The sequence below is a fragment of the Lottia gigantea genome (assembly GCF_000327385.1).
Source record: "Lottia gigantea unplaced genomic scaffold LOTGIsca_95, whole genome shotgun sequence".
NCBI lineage: Eukaryota > Metazoa > Mollusca > Gastropoda > Lottiidae > Lottia > Lottia gigantea.
The window spans coordinates 365,961-386,393 of NW_008711088.1; the positions used below are offsets into that span (position 1 = coordinate 365,961).

A 20,433-nucleotide genomic window follows, 5' to 3' on the forward strand; every position below is an offset into this window, starting at 1 on the left:
ACGTTGAACAATGGTTGTCATGGGTTTAAAATTGGTCGGTGTATGAAGGTCGCTTCTTTCCGTCTTCGTCCCAAGACTGATAATTTGTTCTTACCATCTAAACTTGTGGCACTAGCGTCGCTTCTTTGGACATTCATTGGTTGTATTAAACTCCATTGATTTTTTCTTCTCGTGTACTTCTCCGCTGTATTTTGACGAAAATGGCCATCGTATCCCCCCATGGCGTAAATCTGCGACTTCAAAACAGCAACACTTACGTAACATCTGCCAATAACAAAGAAAGAGGGATTTTTTTAAGGATGACAACTTAGGTTCACAAGGATCCTTTCTACCAGCTGGTCCTTGACCGAACCTCTTGGTATTGATTTTACAAGGATAACAACTTAGGTTCACAAGGATTCTTTCTACCAGCTGGTTCTTGGTCAAACCTCTTGGTAATGATTTTACAAGGATAACAACTTAGGTTCACAAGGATCCTTTCTACCAGCTGATCCTTGACAAAACCTCTTGGTATTGATTTTACAAGGATAACAACTTAGGTTCACAAGGATCCAGCTGATCCTTGACCAAACCTCTTGGCATTGACTTGGCATTTTGGTTTTGATTGGTTGAATTCATCATACGAAGCTATTTAGATAAAGTGAAGCCTGGTCCAATCTAGTTTGAAAAGAAATAATTACCTTTTGCAATTCATCGGAGAGACTTCGCTCCATTTTTTGGTGATTGGGTTAAAACATCGAACACTGTTGAAATATTCTGCTCCATCGAATCCCCCAATAACATAAACTCGTTTTTCACAGGCTACCGTTCCATGGTAGGCCCTCGCCTCTACGAACAGAAAATATTTGATAATGTTAAAGAGATTGTAAAGAAGTTTTTCAGAATTTTTTATGTGTATCAGGGACACTGATAGCATCAATTTATATCATTCTAATTTTCAATCAGACGTCTGTGGATCCTGCAATAAGAATGGTGTAAATTGATGCTATCAGTGTCCCTGATACACATGAAAATCTCTTTACAATCCCTATATAAAAAACCTACCTTTGTCAGCGTATTCACAGACTATCCACCGATCTGCTCTAGTGTCGTACGATTCCATCATCGTGGTGGGTGAACCGCCGCTCCAACCTCCAATGACGAACAGAATTTCGTGAGGAACTCTTGGTTTGGCCAGGGGGTGATTTAAATCAACCTCTTTCTCTTCGTCCATATCCAAATCGTAGAGAAACTTTAACGTTTCGATGATAATTGGTTTACATTCCGCGCTTTCTTTCACGTAAGGATGCGATTTCACTTTTTGGATGAAATATTCCGTAGTAAGAAGACCTAAACGTATAGTTTTCAAGATCTCCGCCATGTGGCATCTCCGTTTCTCCGGATCGTGGTCCGTCCAATGTATAACGGCATCGAAGACCAGTTCTTCGTTTTTGACGTTCAGATCATCGGAGCTCAAAATCTCATTGAGTTCTTCCACACCGAGTTGCAGGAATTCCGTACTTGTTTTGTGAACTGTGGTGAAATTCTGAAGAATGTACCTCAAGGCCGTCCGTTCCAGAGAGTTGCAAAAATACGTTTTAGCAAATTTTCTGATGCCAATGCAGTTCTCTGGGACGATCTGATTCGCTAGAAAATCGCAGCAGGATTTGACTAGCCCAGAGACGAGGAACTGATCGGCTGCTGGTAAGAGTTCTTCAACGTTCTCGGAATCTATTTCGATATCTCGAGTATACGCATATTCTATAAGTTCGTTCATGATTTCAGACGATACGCCGGGAATGGTCACCTCAATTCGACCATTGGATAAATGTTGATATTTAAATAAAGCTCTGAAATACGGACTACACGCGGATAAAATATTCCTATGAATTGGAAAGCTTCGGCTTTGTACTTTGATGACTGCGTCACAAAAATCTCCCGTACGTCTGAGCTCTGCGAGGACGTTACAGGTCTGCATACTGAATTTCTTTTGCATGGCAGAATCATCGCTCTGTTCCTCCGTTTCCATGTCCAATTCGCTACTGGATCCGCCATTTAGCGCCATCTTCTACCAGTCAATTTTCTCCGCTTAGGCCTAAGGACGACTTTTTCCCATTGTTGACGTCATAAAAGAGTTCTTAACAACGATTGGGGCAGTGGCTGAACTACCATAGGGACTGGTTGAACCATGGTGGAACCAAGTCCACGGACCCCTACCCACCTGAGTCCACGGGCCCCGAGCATCTTGGAGCCACTGAATCGGGGCATGGTTGTCTTTGAGGATGAGATCTCGGATGCCTTTGAAAGACGGTTGTACATTGCCTTTTTTTTTTAGTTAGGCTACTAGGCCTATCTTTGTACGTGTTGATATTGCCCTATACATGACGTCATTGGTTTTAATTACAGGCAAGAATGTTACAGCCTCTCCCCGAAAAATTCCCGTGACATATCGAATTGAAAATTCTCCAAGGGGAGAGGGAGGGGGTCAAATATGGGATGTGTCCCTCGAGGCCAGGGTCTGGTCTGCTGCAGGAGTTGACAAAATTTCACTTCACAGTGGTTACGTTATACTAATGGTGGTTGTGGGTTCTAATTTAGGTTAGTGTGTGAAAATTTGATTTTCAAACAAAACCTCTACAGGAACAGTCAATAAGTTTGTATATTGGTCCAGAGGGGGTGGGGGTGTCTTTCAAGGCCACGGGCTTTCAAGGATTGGCACAATTTCGCCCATTGCACACTTCACATTGGTTACCTTGTAATAGGGGCGGCGTTCCGGGTAACCTCCTTTTGGGGTACGGGTCGACTAATGGGTGTGGGTGCTATAGGGTGTCACAGATATAGTTCAGGGTCAGTTTGTAGGCCAAATACTAATATCAGGAACAGTTAATAAGTTTATATATTATAGTTAAATATATACATACATAAAATATACAACAAAATGCACGGTTACAAACCAAACTAGGCCTTTTCTTAAAAACTTAATTTAGATAGAATCCAGATTTTAAGAAATACAGTAATCTGATTGGATGATAAAACTAAATTTAGAATCGATGTTAGTGATTGACCAATCAGATGACTGGAACACTAAAATCATCTTAAGTTATTAAATACAGTAATCTGATTGGATAATAAAATTAAATTTAAAATCCATGTTAGTGATTGACCAATTAGATGACTGGAATACTAAAATCATCTTAAGTTAAGTGTTTGAGAATAAGGCCCCTGTACTTGATTTAAATGCAAATGTGGATGTTATGTTTCATGCTTTCTCTGCATGTGACTCCACTTCCCATCGCTGATCCGACAACATTCTTCGCTGGATTGTGTTCTGTAGAATTTTGATCCAATTCGTGAAGGAAACATATATTAGCAATTTGATTAAACTGTAAATCTGTATTTTGTTACATGTTTTTTCTGTGGGTACTCTACTTTCCATCCACGATCTGACAAAAATGTATGCATCTTGTGTTCTAGGTCATTTAGTATTCAACCAATCAGATTCACTCGTCAATACTATATGTGAATAATTATGGGATATTTATAGTTATATATGTCTTCTTTTAACAGTGTTTTGATTGGTTAGCCTAGCTATTGATACCACAGAACACAAATTGTAGGAGAATATTGTAAGATCATGGATGGCAAGTGTAATAACCCCCTTCGAAAAAAAAAAAAAAAACTAATTTTGCCAACTTTTGATGCTATTGGGTAAAGTTTCTACAGAACATGATTTAAGAAAGAATCTTGTAAGATCATGGATGGCAAGTGAAGTAACCCTCCAAAAAAAAAAAAAAAAAAACCATAATTAGTTAAATTAAATTTTGCCAACTTTTAATGTTATTGTGTCAAAATTCCACAGAACACGATTCAAGAAAAAATATTGTTAGATTAAAGATGACTAGTGTAATAACCCCCGAAAAAAAAAAAATAAGTCAGTTTGCAAGTTTATAACCCTAGAGATTTTCGAACTGTCCTTTCTGCAACTTCCTGGAATTTTGTCTTATCTTCTCTCCAAGTTTTCGCAGCATCCACATTGGCGGCACTTTCATCATTAGGTTCTAAAATTAAAGACAGGTATTCAGAAACTTGTATGGCAGTTTAATTCAGATTTAGACCAAACTTTCGTTCCGTTTTTTATTAGCTTTTATTTTTAATATAGTCACTTCAGTTAGGGTCTATAGACAGCCCTCTTACACATTCATCCATTTGTTGACACCTCCAGTCAATCAAATTTCAGCTAGACAAAAAAATATCCAGTCGCTGATTTCCACCATGTCGATAATCACGTGAAGATCATGTAATTGAAAGGAAAATGATTCTGATTGGATGATGACAGTCTGTCTTACAAATGATAAAACTATCAGAGACAATTATCAAACTTGTTTGATATTATAAATCCTGTCGACAACCAATAATCTTGTTGTTGAACCGCGGGCACACATCAGATTTTACTCAAAATTTTACTCAGCGAAACATACCTGCCAACATGCTGACAACAGATAATAATATTTTTTCTACACTTTGAACTGGACTCCATCTTTCTGCGCTAGTTTCGTAACCCATGGGATCATCTCCGGGAGCGTGTAATATCGATATACAGACTCTACCATCGGGATAAACTAAAAATAGAACGGGTATACTCATTTTAATAAAATTGATAAAGATAAAGAGATAGGTTCGTCATCTGTTTGTCCAATCATACTTTAGTCTCAGAAACGGGAATTTTTTTAGCCTAGCCTATCAGTAATAGTGTTCACAGCTCACCGTCAAAATTTGAGCCTTCAAATACATGTGTGTCTAGAATTATCTACGTTTGAGACTCTGCCATATATAGAAAAAACATCTATAGAAATAATAAATTTTTCTTACTGTTAGGGTGGAAGATTTCGCATGTAAATTTCATCTTCGGGGGGCTGAGAGGGTAATCGGAGGGGAAAGTAAGTCTGGCTGGGAATATCCCCCCCTCAAAACACGTCCCTTCTGGACCCCTAGAATTAAAAAAATTTTGATTAATATTTAAATGAATTGTAAAAGGTTTTCTAATTTTTTTTTATGTATATCAGGGACACTGATAGCTTCAATTTACATCATTCTAACTTTCAATCAGACGTCTGTGGTTCTTGTTAAAGAGATTGTAAAGAGGTTTTCTAAATTTTTTATGTGTATCAGGGACACTGATAGCATCAATTTACACCATTCTAATTTTCAATCAGACGTCTGTGGTTCTTGTTAAAGAGATTGTAAAGAGGTTTTCTAAATTTTTTATGTGTATCAGAGACACTGATAGCTTCAATTTACATCATTCTAATTTTCAATCAGATGTCTGTGGTTCTTGTTAAAGAGATTGTAAAGAGGTTTTCTATATTTTTTATGTATATCAGGGACACTGATAGCTTCAATTTACACCATTCTAATTTTCAATCAGACGTCTGTGGTTCTTGTTAAAGAGATTGTAAAGAGGTTTTCTATATTTTTTATGTGTATCAGAGACACTGATAGCATCAATTTACATCATTCTAATTTTCAATCAGATGTCTGTGGTTCTTGTTAAAGAGATTGTAAAGAGGTTTTCTATATTGTTTATGTGTATCAGGGACACTGATAGCATCAATTTACATCATTCTAATTTTCAATCAGACGTCTGTGGTTCTTGTTAAAGAGATTGTAAAGAGGTTTTCTATATTTTTTATGGGTATCAGAGACACTGATAACATCAATTTACATCATTCTAATTTTCAATCAGACGTCTGTGGTTCCTGTAATTAAAGAAATGCTGTATTGTTTTATAACATCACTATTGAAAAATCTGCTAAAAATATCCAACGCCTTTGTGATAGTGACGTCATTAAACACTTAGTTTTAGTGGAATTACAAGAACCACAGACATCTGACTGAAAATTGAAAATTGAATAAAGGAAACCCAATTAAAAAAACACACTGAATCAAAATAGAAAGACACTCAAAATGAAAAACATGAAAAATAAAATCGAAGTAAAATTATACGAACATGATTAAAGCCTCCCATTCAAAAAAATTTTCCTCATTGACAGGTCCTGCTATGATTCCTTCTGGTGGATTCAAAGTCAATTCTGAAAAGTAAAAAAAGAACGATGTCGTGAGGCCAGGTGAGCATTACAACATTAGCAGCCATTCCACTGGCCACATAATTAGGCTATTGGGTGTTTAGCTGGTGAAGTGGCCATTAGGCCTACAAATAGCAGAAATCACATGAAAACATGTTGGATTTACAATGTTCTTAGTCAGAGAAGCCTCAAGAATACGCCTAGAGCCCAGAAAACTTTAGGTAAAGTAAAAAGATACTTATATTGCTACTAATTTCGCACATATTTTTCAGTGAGATCAGTGTTTTTTTGGTTCCGTGTTTTGGGGTTTTTTTTATGGTTTTAAGTTATTGTTTTGAAATTTTAGGATATCCCTCCTTGCTTTTGAAACTTACGTTTGTACTCCGCCATCAAACGTTTCAAAGCCGATCCTGCCATTTTTCACTTGGTACCAGATTTCTGTTTATGATTCCATTTCTCAGAAGACTTCCATGAACCAAACTGCCTGCAAATTTCAGCCAAATCTGTGAATCAGTTCTGAATTAGGACATTTCGGACCAAGACTAATCGGGTCAATTTTAAGACGATTCATCTCGAATTCTGAGACTACTCGACCAATACTTATTTTTTCGGTTATTTTTTATAGTTTTCAAATCATCGAATTTATAATTGTGAAAAAATAGGCTTTTTAGAATTTTATTCAGAAGTTTGCCTCAAAAATTTCTCACAAAACTGAAAATTTTGTGTCTGATACAAAATAGACAATATTATTACAACGGTAAAGTCGTGCGGCTAGTTAATGTCGGTGAAATTGATAGAAGGAATTTGATTGGTTGTTCGAGATTCTTTCTAATATTTTTAACCAATCACAAAACCGTTATATTTCAGTTCCCGAAAATTAAATGGCGGTCAATGAAAATCAGACAGTCGATATTTGAAGTTGGTGGAAAAGAAAGACCGCAAGATCTTCTCAAAAGGTACGTTTCTACATTTCATCTCGAGTGCTGTATTTTCAAAATGTCGGCTTTTAGTTTTTAGAAAATGAAATGGCATACGATAATTTGTAGTCGATGAGCGCTCAAATAAAAAAAATGACAATGCGAAGCCGAACGGCGAAACTGAAAGGTTTTCTTTTTGGTTTGTCGGCTGGAGAGATTTCTGTGTCTGCCTTTGTCTTGCATAACATCAAAGTCTTGGAAATTATTCATGAAACCCATTTCTTTCAGGAAACGAAGTCAAGATTTCTTAGTTGTTTCCTTTTGAATTACAATGGATTCCGATTTGGAGGCAAGTAAAATTTTTATTATCATTTCGGACATATCACGTGACTTCCGGTGTAAATATGGCGCTAACTGGCTCACGTTTTACTGTTATGTATCTTCGAAAAACCAGAATTCATCCATTTTCCAAATTATTGAATTAAAACAAAATACCATGAATGGATTCCTTTGATTTAGATTTCAATAGCCATCGTTTCCAGCTGGCAATCTGGCGACATTATCTGTAGTAAAACTGCAATTCAATTTTGGATGCAGGAATTTACCAAGCCAAAACCTTTCTTTGTCATTGACAAAAAAGTTAAAAAATATTCTGAATTTGTCCGACTTTTCAAGAACATTTTCAATCAATACCCCAGTTTTTAAAGCAGCTTCAAGCAAAAGTGGAAAATTAAGCAAGATGGATACTGTAAGCATGAATGTTTATGACTTTCCAAATCCAAAAGCGTCTAGTCGTTCAGATGGGACAATAAACCGAGGCCCTGGGTACTACAGGCTGTGTATGTTAAATATCGCTTAAGGCCAATGGCAATATGGCTGTCCTTGCAAAATTTTCCTCATTGCACACTACCAAATTCAGATCAAATTCGGTCACACTGCATTTCCTGTCTTTACATTGCTTTTTTTTACCAGAATCTCTATTTTCCATCTTACTGGTTTTTGACAGAAATTTTTTTTGTCATTTCACAAAAAGGTTAACAAAAACTTTCAAAGCTTCTCTACTCTCAGGCTACTACCATGTCTTCAGGTTCATTCAAATTATCTCTGGAAGCCCGGTTTTTTTGTTACACTTGGAAAACTTCATCAAGTAAGCATGACTTCCGGCCATGGTTGCTCTCCTGAATTGTCTCGATGACAGATTATGAGATCTCCTTTCAGGCGGAATATGCCACCATGGGAAGTCTCAACCCTACGGCAACTTAATCAAGTTACTAAATGTTGATGTTTTGTTTTACAGGAAATGGAGGTGGAGGTTGAAAAGGGAGGAGGGGATAAAAAATCTAATAAAAGATTGTCCGTGGAAAGAATTTATCAGAAGAAATCCCAGTTGGAACATATTTTACTGCGTCCTGATACTTATATTGGTTCTGTAGAGAAATTAACGCAGGTAAGACAGAAAAAACTATTTGTCAAATGTTTTCATTCCGTTTTTTATTGAATCTGAAAAGAACAGACTAATGCTGCGGTCCTGGCAAAATTTCCCCCATTGTACACTGCATGACGTTGACCGTCTTCATTAACCCACATGGTGCAGAAAAGTAGGACGTAAAACTCCATTTCATTTTCCATTTTTTATTAGCTTTTATTTTTAATATAGCCACTTCATTTAGGGTTTACAGATAAGCCTCTTGAACGTTTGTCTGTTTGATAACACTGTCAGCCAATCAAATTCCTGCTCTCTTCAGCGCCAGGTATTTGTGACGCTTTTGCGATAGTGATGTAATTAAAACAGGCTTTGTTTTAGTGGAATTGCAGGAACCACAGACATCTGATTGAAAATTAGAATGGTGTAAATTGATGTTATCAGTGTCCCTGATACACATAAAAAATTTAGAAAACTTCTTTACAATCTCTTTAACAAGGTCCACAGACGTCTGATTGAAAATTAGAATGATGTAAATTGATGTTATCAGTGTCTTTGATACACATAAAAAATTTAGAAAACCTCTTTACAATCTCTTTAACAAGGTCCACAGACGTCTGATTGAAAATTAGAATGGTGTAAATTGATGTTATCAGTGTCTTTGATACACATAAAAAATTTAGAAAACTTCTTTACAATCTCTTTAACAAGGTCCACAGACGTCTGATTGAAAATTAGAATGGTGTAAATTGATGTTATCAGTGTCTTTGATACACATAAAAGATTTAGAAAACTTCTTTACAATCCCTTTAACAAGAACCACAGACATCTGATTGAAAATTGGAATGATGTAAATTGATGTTATCAGTGTCCCTGATATACATAAAAAATTTAGAAAACCTCTTTACAATCCCTTTAACAAGAACCACAGACATCTGATTGAAAATTAGAATGGTGTAAATTGATGCTATCAGTGTCCCTGATACACATAAACAATTTAGAAAACCTCTTTATAATCCAAAAACTAAGTGTAGTTGCCATATGTCATATTTGTAAGAAATAACGTTTCCAGCACTACTTATATAATCTATAAATATTTTGTAGCCGATGTGGGTTTATGATGAAGAGAAGGAATTAATGATAACTAAAGATGTGACGTTTGTACCTGGTCTATATAAAATATTTGACGAAATTCTTGGTAAGATTTTACAAATACAATTCTTAAATTTTTGTATTGTCTTGTTTTGCTTGCACTTAATTGCATATTCTACAAGGTACAATATCTTGTTACAGTTGGAAATCGAAAACAGTTCATACTGTTGTCCTGGCAAAATTTCCCTCATTGCACACTGCATGGCATTGCCCATCTTCATTAGCCTAATTAGGTACAGAAAAGTAGGATGTAAAACTCCATTCATTTCATTTCATTTGATCCTGAAACATGTTGGTGCTGCTTTCTTGGCAAAATTTCTCTCATTGTACACTGCATGGCATTGCCTGTCTTCATTAGCCAAAAAAGATGCAGAAGAATAGGTCAATGACACTTTTTTTTTAAAAAATTTCCCTCATTGCACACTGCATGGCATTGTCTGTCTTCATTATCCCACATGGTGCAGAAAAGTAGGATGTTAAACACTGCATGGCATTGCCTATCCTCAGAGTCAAAAAACATGCAGAAGTGTAGGCCAATGACACTGTTATTGTTTTGGTGAAATTTCCCTCAATGCAGAAAAGAAAGACGTAAAATTAAATATAATTTGAATATATTGAAGAACTATGTTTGGTTCTGTCGTTCTAAATGATATTATATTATATTTTCTAGTAAATGCCGCTGATAATAAACAGAGAGATGAGAAAATGAACACAATTAAAATCACCATTGACAAGTAAGATTATTTTATTATCTCATATGAAACTTCTTACATAAAGATTACACACGAATAGGGCTGGGTATTGATTACCAAATTCAGATCATTATGCACACTACAGATCAATAATCAATTAATAATCAAAATAATTTACTTGAGAAATCCTGTAAATACTAAATTGAAAACATGGCAAAATTCTTAATTTCATGGGTAATTTTTGTGTCATAGAAGTATATTCTTGTTTTGACCAGTGTTTCTGGGACTCAGACCAACCCCTATAGCTATGTATATTGTATTTTATAGAGTTCACAATCAGATATCAGTGTGGAATAACGGTAAAGGTATAGTCACTCAGCCAGTGTTTCTGGGACTCAGCCCAACCCCTATAACTATGTATATTGTATTTTATAGAGTTCACAATCAAATCTCGGTATGGAATAATGGTAAAGGTATACCTGTAGTTGAACATAAAGAAGAGAAAATGTACGTACCTACCATGATATTTGGTCATCTTTTAACTTCCAGTAATTATAATGACTTTGAGAAGAAAGTTACTGGTAAGTCAAAAACTTATTTTTAAAATTCAGTTATTGGGAAAAAACAAATACACAGACTGAAATAGATCAGTTGTCTAAAGATCTCATAGCGTGAAACTCTGAGTAACAACATGTTTCAGGTTCTGTTTTAATTTTTCTATAGTAGAGACGCAGGCTGAAATAGATCAGTTGTCTAAAGATCGCTTAGTGTGAAACTCTGAGTAACAACATGTTTCAGGTTCTGTTTTAATTTTTCTATAGTAGGGATACAGACTGAAATAGATCAGTTGTCTCATTATAATAATTTTCTCTCCAGGGGGACGAAATGGTTATGGAGCTAAATTGTGCAATATTTTCAGTACTAAATTTACTGTAGAAACTTCTTCTTGTGAATATAAACGAAGTTTTCGTCAGGTGAGATCCTTTAAACCATTCATTTAGTCTCGATTTGGACTTCAACCTATCAAAGTCCATTTGTCTTGTACCTGGTTCAGTTACTCAGTGCGATAAACGCTTGCTCGCTATCCTAAAGGTCCTGGCCATGTATTCTCGAAACCATCTTAGAGCTAGGTTGTTCTAAGTTTTTATCTTCTAACATTGATTCTAGGATGTCCTAGCTCTAAGATCATTTTGAGAATACGTGGCCAGGATTCAATACTAGCATAGCTCAAGTTAATACCTTCGGATTTTTCAGAGAAGCTGACATGGAAAAAGCCTTGAGTCGTAAATGTTAAAGATCTTTCAATAGTTGGAAATAAAAAAATGCAGTGCTAATGTAACTGCCCTGGCAAAATTTCCCTCATTGCACACTGCATGGGGTTATCCATCTTTAATAGCCCACATGATGCAGAAGAGTTGGACATAAAACTCTGTTTCATTTCATTAGGAGAGTTATTTGGTTTCATAATTGTCTAAAGATAGTACATGTTAAAGATCCCTTGTTCATTGAAAAAAAAAAATGCAAATGCTGCTGTCCTGGGACAAAATTTCCCTCATTACACACTGCATAGCATTGTCAGGAGCAAAAGCAAGACACGAGAGTCCACATAACTACTATCTTTATTGTCCTCAGGCTATGCAAGTTAAAGATCCCTCGACAGTTGGAAATCAAAAGAATAGGTTAATGCTACTGTTCTGGCAAAAATTTCCCTCATTGCACACTGCATGACTTTCAATTTTTTTTTCAGAGTTGGCAAAAAAATATGAGCTTAACGAAGGAACCCACCATCAGGGATTCTGTCGGGGAAGATTTTACCTGCGTCACATTTTCACCAGACCTGTCTAAATTTCATATGGAAGAATTAGACGATGATATTATTGACATTATGAAACGTAGGGCGTACGATATCGCGGCATCATCGAAAGGTGTCAGGGTCATTTTAAATGGGAAAAAGTTGCCGGTAAGTAATAATTATTTTGTAATACTCAAACGAATACCGGTACACTATTTTTGTGTATAGTGCCATCGTTTAATTTAGATTGAACAATTTGATTAGAATTTATCCCACCAAATTTTAGTTTTGGCTTATCAATTTAAATTTACCTTCAAATATATAATTTTGATAAATTTTGATTTGTAAATTTTGTGAAAATAGAAATTTAGATCCTCTCTAAGGGAAACACATTCTGGACACACTTGGATTTGAAGGCTTAAATTTTGACAGTGAGCTGTGAACACTATTACTGATTGGTTTAGCTAAAAAATTCCTGTTTCTGAGATTAAGGTATGATTGGTTAAACAGATGGCAAACCTGTTCCTTTCAGACTCAAATTTTGACAGTGAGCTGTGAACACTATTACTGATTAGCTTAGCTAAAAAATTCCTGTTTCTGAGACTAAAGTATGATTGGTCAAACAGATGGCAAACCTGTTCCTTTAAACACGTGTTTCAGATACACCATCCTCATCAGGACAGCTAGTTTAGAAATGGGACTTAATGTTAGCTAATTGACTACAGCTAATTTCATAATGCTGACATGTTTCAGATACACAATCCTCATCAGGACAGCTAGTTTTAGAAATGGAGGTTGACTTTCTAATATATGACTTAATGTTAGCTAATTGACTAGAGTTCATCTCATACTGCTGACATGTTTCAGATACACAATCCTCATCAGGACAGTTAGTTAACCAAATACTATTTTATTTGCAGGTGAAAAATTTCCGAGACTATATTAACTTATTTTTGAAAGATAAATACGATGAGAATGATCAGCCGTTAAAAGTTGTTTATTACGATAGTAATCCAAGATGGCAGGTAGCTGTTACCCTTAGTGATAAAGGTTTTCAACAAGCTAGTTTCGTTAACAGTATAGCTACCACAAAGGTACGTGTCAGGGTTTAAATTTCTTATTTTTATACTTTTGTTGTAGTAAAGAGGGAAGGTGGCTCAGTGAGTTAGAAGCTTGCTCGCTAACCTGAAGGTCCAGGATTCAATCCTAGCATAGGTCAAGATAATACCTTCAGATTTTTCAACCCAGTTTTCCCCTGTCAGAGAGTTAGAAGCTTGCTCACTAACCTGAAGGTCCAGGATTCAATCCTAGCATAGGTCAAGATAATACCTTCAGATTTTTCAACCCAGTTTCCCCCTGTCAGTGAGATAGACACTTGCTCACTAACCTGAAGGTCCAGGGTTCAAGCCTAGCATAGGTTGAGATAATACCTTCAGATTTTTCAACCTGGTTTCCCCCTGTCAGTGAGTTAGATGCTTGCTCACTAACCTGAAGGTCCAGGGTTCAAGCCTAGCATAGGTTGAGATAATACCTTCAGATTTTTCAACCTGGTTTCCCTCTGTCAGTGAGTTAGATGCTTGCTAGCTAACCTGAATGTCCAGGGTTCAATCCCAGCATAGATTGAGATAATACCTTCAGATTTTTCAACCTGGTTTCCCCTTCCCCTTCCCCATCCCTCAAAATAATCAAACATGTATCAGTCAACAAATTTCATTTTTCATTATTTTTTTTTTATTTTCAGGGTGGTCGTCACGTAGATGTTGTAGCGGATCAAATTGTGAAGAAATTATTAGAAATCGTTTCGAAAAGGGATAAGGGTGGAATCAAGATTAAGCCGTTTCAAATTAAAAACCATCTGTGGGTATTTGTGAACTGTTTGATTGAGAATCCCACCTTCGACTCTCAAACGAAAGAAAATATGACCCTACAAGCCAAGAGTTTCGGCTCAAAAGTTACTTTATCAGAAGATTTTATGAAACAGGTAGGTAGTGTGATATTGTGGTCTGGTTTTGGCTTTGGCTTTTCTTAAAAAGAGTTATTCCCCTTATAGTTAGAGTAATTTATCCCTCGTACATGTGAAAATCTGAATTCCATATTAAGATACAGGCCAAGAGTTCCGGCTCAAAATTTACTTTATCAGAAGATTTTATGAAACAGGTAGTTAGGGTGATATTGTGGTCTGGTTTTGGCTTTTCTTAAAAAGAGTTATTCCCCTTATAGTTAGAGAAAACCTGTCTTTAAAATTAATAAAGCTGGCTGTGCACTTTGAAGAGCCTTAATTGTTGGAAATAAAAAAAAGAGTAGTCTAATGTGCTATCTTGGCCATATTCCCTCATTGTACACTGCATGGCATCAGCCATCTTTAATAGATCAATAAGTTGTAGAAAAGCTTGATGCAAAACACCGTTTCATTTCATCTTTCTTTACCTTATTGCCCACTGCATATATTCATCAGCCTTATCAAGTAGCCTACAGAAAAGCTTGATGCAAAACATCATTTCTTCTCCTACTTTCCATCATTGTACACTGCATGGTGTTGCTTGTCTTCATTAGCCAATTCTGGTACAGTAAAAGCATGATTAAAAACTCTTATTTCGTTTCACTTCAGGCCAGTAAATGTGGAATTGTAGAAAGTATTCTAAGTTGGATGAAATTCAAGGCTCAAACTCAACTCAACAAAAAAACAGGAGCCGCCAAACTCTCTAAATTAAAAGGAATACCGAAATTAGACGATGCTAACAATGCCGGAACGAGAAACTCTCAGTCATGTACGTTGATTCTAACGGAGGGAGATTCAGCTAAATCTTTAGCTGTGGCAGGTTTAGGTGTTATTGGACGTGATAAATTTGGAGTGTTCCCATTACGAGGTAAACTTCTCAACGTTCGTGAAGCTTCACATAAACAGGTACGTTGTTTTCGATAGTTGAGAGAGCCACGGTGGCTCAGTGAGTTAGATGCTTGCTTGCTAACCTGAAGGTCCAGAGTTCAAGCCCAGCATAGGTTGAGATATTCATCATCGTATCCTGGCTTGGAGGTTATAGCCAGTGGTGGCTCAGTGAGTTAAAAGCTTGCTCGCTAACCTGAAGGCCCAGGGTTCAATCCCGGCATAGGTTGAGATAATACCTGTCAGTGATGTAGGTAAGAGAGGCTGACATGGAAAAAACGTCTAGTTGTTCAGATGGGACGATAAACCGAGGCCCTGTATGCTACAGACAGACTTTCTTTTGCAATAGTGACCTCATAAAGCGGTTAGTTTTAGTGGAATTACATGAACCACAGACATCTGGCAAATACGTCTAAATCACCAACCTTATTTGTAGATTTTGGATAATTTTATGATGATTTCAAATTTTGTCTCATTCCCCACTTCTTTCATTTATCTTGTAGATCATGGATAATACAGAAATTAACAATATTGTAAAGATAATGGGTCTACAGTTTAAACATAAATATAATGACCCCGAAGATTTAAAAACTTTACGATACGGTAAACTGATGATAATGACAGATCAGGACCACGATGGCTCTCATATTAAAGGCCTCCTCGTTAATTTTATACATCACTTCTGGCCCAACCTACTTAAATACAACGTAGTGGAACAATTTATTACACCAATTGTCAAGGTACTTTTCTTTTTACCACTAGTTCTGTTGTCTTGGCAAAATTTCCCTCATTGTACACTGCATGGCGTTGCCCATCTTCATTAGTCCACATGGTGCAGAAAAGTAGAACGTAAAACTCCATTCATTTCATTTGGCTATGTTGAATAAATGAATTATGTTTATATATTGTAGGTTTTTAAAGGGAAGTTCTCACAAGCGTTCTACAGTATACCAGAATTCGAAGAATGGCAGAAAGAAACGCCAAACTTTCACACTTATAAAGTCAAATACTACAAAGGTTTTTATTTTTGGTTATTATTATTATTATTATTATTTTACTGCGGAAAAATCCTGGTTTGAAATTTGCTCTTCAAAAATTCTTTGTGGCTATCTAAAGCTAAGATTCCATATACGCGTCATGCGGACATAAATGGCCCTTTCGGATCGTCAAATATGATTCCAAATGTGTGTTAAACGTATGCGTTATTTTTCTTTTGACGTACAGACTTCTAGACAGATGGATGCTTTGGTGCATAAAAAAGACTGGCAATCCCCACAAAATACATCACATTTGGGAGATCTCCGCACGGAAAGGCGTCTGGATGCGTCAAAAATCGCTACACCTAACGGAGACCATTTGACGGATACCGCTTCTGCATATATTGAATCATACCCTCTTAAACCAACCATTTCGATACATTTAACGTATGAGGGATGACGCATGACGGATCTGCATGACACGTATATGGAATCTTAGCTTTACTCCTGAACGGGCTGAGGACCATAAGCTAACTTTTTGATACCAGTAATCAAAGTTTTACGATGGTGTTAGTTTTATCCCAAAACAAATTAGTAGTAATGGTTAGTGTGTGGAGACAAGAATGGTCTTTTGGTCGCAGAGTTTTGTCACTGATAAGAATCTTGTCAAGAGTTTCACCGACAGACTGCGGGCACACGAGGAGACAAAATTCTCCAGTCGGTCGTTTTCCACTATGTTGATAATCACGTGAAGATCATGTAATTGATGGAAAATGAATCTGATTGGATGATGACGGTCTGTCTTACAGATGATAAAACTATCAGAGACAATTATCAAACTTGTTTAATTTTATAAATCCTGTCGACGATAATCTTGTCATGGAAGTTCAGGCAACCGTGAGATTTTACTCCAGATTAGAGCAAAAGTTTCTCTAATACACATACAAAAACTAGAAAATTCAAAATGGTGTAAATAGAAGCTATAAGTTTCCCTGATACACATACAAAAACTAAGAAATTAGAATGGCGTAAATAGAAGCTATAAGTTTCCCTGATACACATACAAAAACTAGAAAATTCAAAATGGCGTAAATAGAAGCTATAAGTTTCCCTAATACACATACAAAAACTAGAAAATTCAAAATGGCGTAAATAGAAGCTATAAGTGTCCCTAATACACATACAAAAACTAGAAAATTCAAAATGGCGTAAATAGAAGCTATAAGTGTCCCTAATACACATACAAAAACTAGAAAATTCAAAATGGCGTAAATAGAAGCTATAAGTGTCCCTGATACACATACAAAGACTAGAAAATTCAAAATGGCGTAAATAGAAGCTATAAGTGTCCCTGATACACATACAAAGACTAGAAAATTCAAAATGGTGTAAATAGAAGCTATAAGTTTCCCTGATACACATACAAAAACTAAGAAATTAGAATGGCATAAATAGAAGCTATAAGTGTCCCTAATACACATACAAAGACTAGAAAATCAGAATGGTGTAAATAGAAGCTATAAGTGTCCCTGATACACATACAAAAGCTAGAAGAATCAAAATGGCGAACTAACAAATTCTTTACAACTTAATAAATTTGAAATTATTTTGTTCCAGGTTTGGGAACCAGCACGGCCAACGAGGCCAAGGAATATTTCACGGATATCGACAGACACAGAATTAAATTCCGATACGGGGGAACCGAGGATGATGCCTCCATTAATTTAGCATTCAGTAAAAAGAAAATCGAGGAAAGAAAAACATGGCTGAAGAACTTTATGGAAGACAGAAAGAAAAGAAATGAACTTGGACTACCAGAGGTAAAGTTATGTTGAAAGAATGGTGGTTGTTGGGCTCTAATCTCGGTCAGTTTGTGAAAGTCTGGTGACCTTGAATAAGTCATCTTTCTTCATTATTCCAGTCTATGTTTTCTATATCATGATGCAAAGAGACAAGATCATTATGTGAAGCTATTACGAACTCTGTCTGATACCTTGATGTCATTAGGCACTTTTCTAATGTCACAGACATTTCGAAGCAATTTTGATTGAATTGTACGCTAGCACTGTGCATGTTAATGATTCCACGGTTAGAAATCAAACAAAAGCTATATAGAAATATTAAAACAGAACCTGAAACATGTTACTTAGAGTTTCACCTTGTTAAATCTTCAGACAACTGACCTATTTTCAGCCTACGTCCTTACTAGAGCTGTATTTTAACAGTAAAAATATTTTGTTATTGTATATTTCAGCTCTATCTGTACGGTAAAGAAACTAGTCGAATAACTTACAACGATTTTATCAATCGAGAGTTAATATTGTTTAGCGAGGTCGATAATTTACGATCTATTCCCAGCTCCATAGACGGCCTTAAACCTGGTCAGAGAAAAGTTTTATTTACGTGTTTTAAACGAAATATAACAAAAGAAATCAAAGTGGCTCAGTTAGCTGGTTCCGTCGGTGAAATTTCTGCCTATCACCATGGTGAGGTAAGCGTTAGCAGAGTTTTTATTAAGTTTCTCTTGGAATTGCAGGAACCGCTTATAGACGACTCTTCATTTTAACTTTCAAACGTGGATAATTCTAGACACATGGATTTGAAGGCTCAAATTTCGACAGTGAGCTGTGAACACTATTACTGATTGGCTTAGCTAAAAAATTCCTGTTTCTGAGACTAAAGCATGATTGGTCAACAAAAGTAGTTTCAAAGAACTTGAAAAAAAAGCAGGTAGACATACATGGATTTGAAGACTCAAATTTCGACAGTGAGCTGTGAACACTATTACTGATTGTCTTAGCTAAAAAATTCCTGTTTCTGAGACTAAAGTATGATTGGTCAAACAGATAATATAATTTTTTTAATATTTTGCAGGCTTCTTTGATGGGAACGATAATAAATTTAGCCCAGAATTTTGTTGGTTCGAATAATTTAAATATGTTAATGCCACAAGGTCAGTTTGGTACGAGATTACACGGGGGTAAAGACGCTGCCAGCCCTCGTTATATTTTTACTTACCTCAAGTAAGTTCGACTTGTTTTTATTTTTTTATGAGTGGTTAAACTTTGGCTGACTGTTCCAAAATATTAACCCTTTGAACCATAAGAGTGAATAAAGTAAAACATATACCCTGATCTCCCATCTTATACCTTGACTGTTATAGTCACCTTTCTTGTATCTTCACAATGTCAAGCTATTACTTACTTCATCTTCACAATGTCAAGCTATCACAAACTTCATCTTCACAATGTCAAGCTATTACAAACTTCATCTTCACAATGTCAAGCTATTACAAACTTCATCTTCACAATGTCAAGCTATTACAAACTTCATCTTCACAATATCAAGCTATTACACACTTCATCTTCACAATGTCAAGCTATTACAAACTTCATCTTCACAATGTCAAGCTATTACAAACTTCATCTTCACAATGTCAAGCTATTACAAACTTCATCTTCACAATGTCAAGCTATTACTAACTTCATCTTCACAATGTCAAGCTATTACAAACTTCATCTTCACAATGTCAAGCTATTACAAACTTCATCTTCACAATGTCAAGCTATTACAAACTTCATCTTCACAATGTCAAGCTATTACTAACTTCATCTTCACAATGTCAAACTATTACAAACTTCATCTTCACAATGTCAAGCTATTACAAACTTCATCTTCACAATTTCAAGCTATTACAAACTACATCTTCACAATGTCAAGCTATTACAAACTACATCTTCACAATGTCAAGCTATTACAAACTTCATTGTGAAGATGTGATACAAGAGAGGTGGCTATTGTAGTCAAGGTATAAGACCAAGTTAGTTATATCTTGACATTGTGAAGATGTGATACAAGAAGATTGCCTGTAGCAGTCAAGGTATAAGACCAAATTCCAATCAATCTTGACATTGTGAAGATGAGATTGCTCCTTTGCTCCTCGTTTCATCTGGGACGCCATCTTTAATTGTACGTTTTTTTGTTTCAGCCCGTTGACGAGATTAATTTTCAACCCATTGGACGATCCGTTATTAAAGAATCTTTACGATGACAACCAGAGAATAGAACCAGAATGGTATATACCAATTTTACCAGCTGTCTTGGTCAACGGAGCTGAAGGCATTGGCACAGGATGGAGTACTAAAATACCAAATTACGATATCAGAGAAATCGTCGCCAATTTATATCGTATGATCGAAGGCGAAGAGCCTGTTAAAATGGTAAGGATTGCTAAAAATTTTTGGACATTTCGGAGCTCCCCCCAAAAACATGGCTTGCCTCTCCCCCCGGAGAAATTTTCTGGTTTTTGTTTTTTTTGTCAAAACAATCCACGATTTTTTTCATTTCCGAATTATTTTTTTAGTTGCCAAGTTACAAGAATTTTAAAGGAACGATAGATGAAATAAGTGATAATAACAGATACCTCGTTAGTGGTGAGATATCGATACTGGATGATAATTCTATAGAAATATCAGAGTTACCTATCAGAACTTGGACTCAGGCTTATAAAGAAGATGTTTTAGAACCAATGTTA

General features: G+C 36.0%; 3 protein-coding genes across 3 annotated transcripts; 1 reads left to right on the forward strand and 2 right to left on the reverse strand.

Annotated features, from left to right (window-relative positions):
* Positions 1-17: 17 nt before the first annotated feature.
* On the reverse strand, positions 18-1,975 carry LOTGIDRAFT_135113 (hypothetical protein; the record flags this gene model as incomplete). Its single annotated transcript, XM_009068858.1, has 3 exons — positions 18-264; positions 681-828; positions 1,045-1,975. 3 exons carry the CDS (start codon positions 1,973-1,975, stop codon positions 18-20), a joined length of 1,326 nt encoding a protein of 441 aa, XP_009067106.1.
* An 882-nt stretch (positions 1,976-2,857) lies between these two features.
* Positions 2,858-6,559, reverse strand: LOTGIDRAFT_237097 (hypothetical protein). The gene is made up of 5 exons (XM_009068859.1): positions 6,437-6,559; positions 5,987-6,068; positions 4,849-4,967; positions 4,458-4,598; positions 2,858-4,037 (listed from the first exon to the last, which is right to left on the reverse strand). Exons 1-5 carry the CDS (start codon positions 6,477-6,479, stop codon positions 3,925-3,927), a joined length of 498 nt encoding a protein of 165 aa, XP_009067107.1. The 5' UTR covers positions 6,480-6,559; the 3' UTR covers positions 2,858-3,924.
* A 1,720-nt stretch (positions 6,560-8,279) lies between these two features.
* LOTGIDRAFT_223462 (hypothetical protein) lies at positions 8,280-20,433 on the forward strand (the record flags this gene model as incomplete). Its single annotated transcript, XM_009068860.1, has 16 exons — positions 8,280-8,426; positions 9,507-9,600; positions 10,225-10,288; positions 10,682-10,827; positions 11,123-11,220; positions 11,994-12,206; positions 12,959-13,132; positions 13,780-14,019; positions 14,647-14,943; positions 15,426-15,662; positions 15,834-15,939; positions 17,517-17,719; positions 18,154-18,390; positions 18,774-18,922; positions 19,888-20,119; positions 20,263-20,433. Coding segments are annotated over 16 exons (2,808 nt in total), but the record flags the coding sequence as incomplete, so codon positions are not given.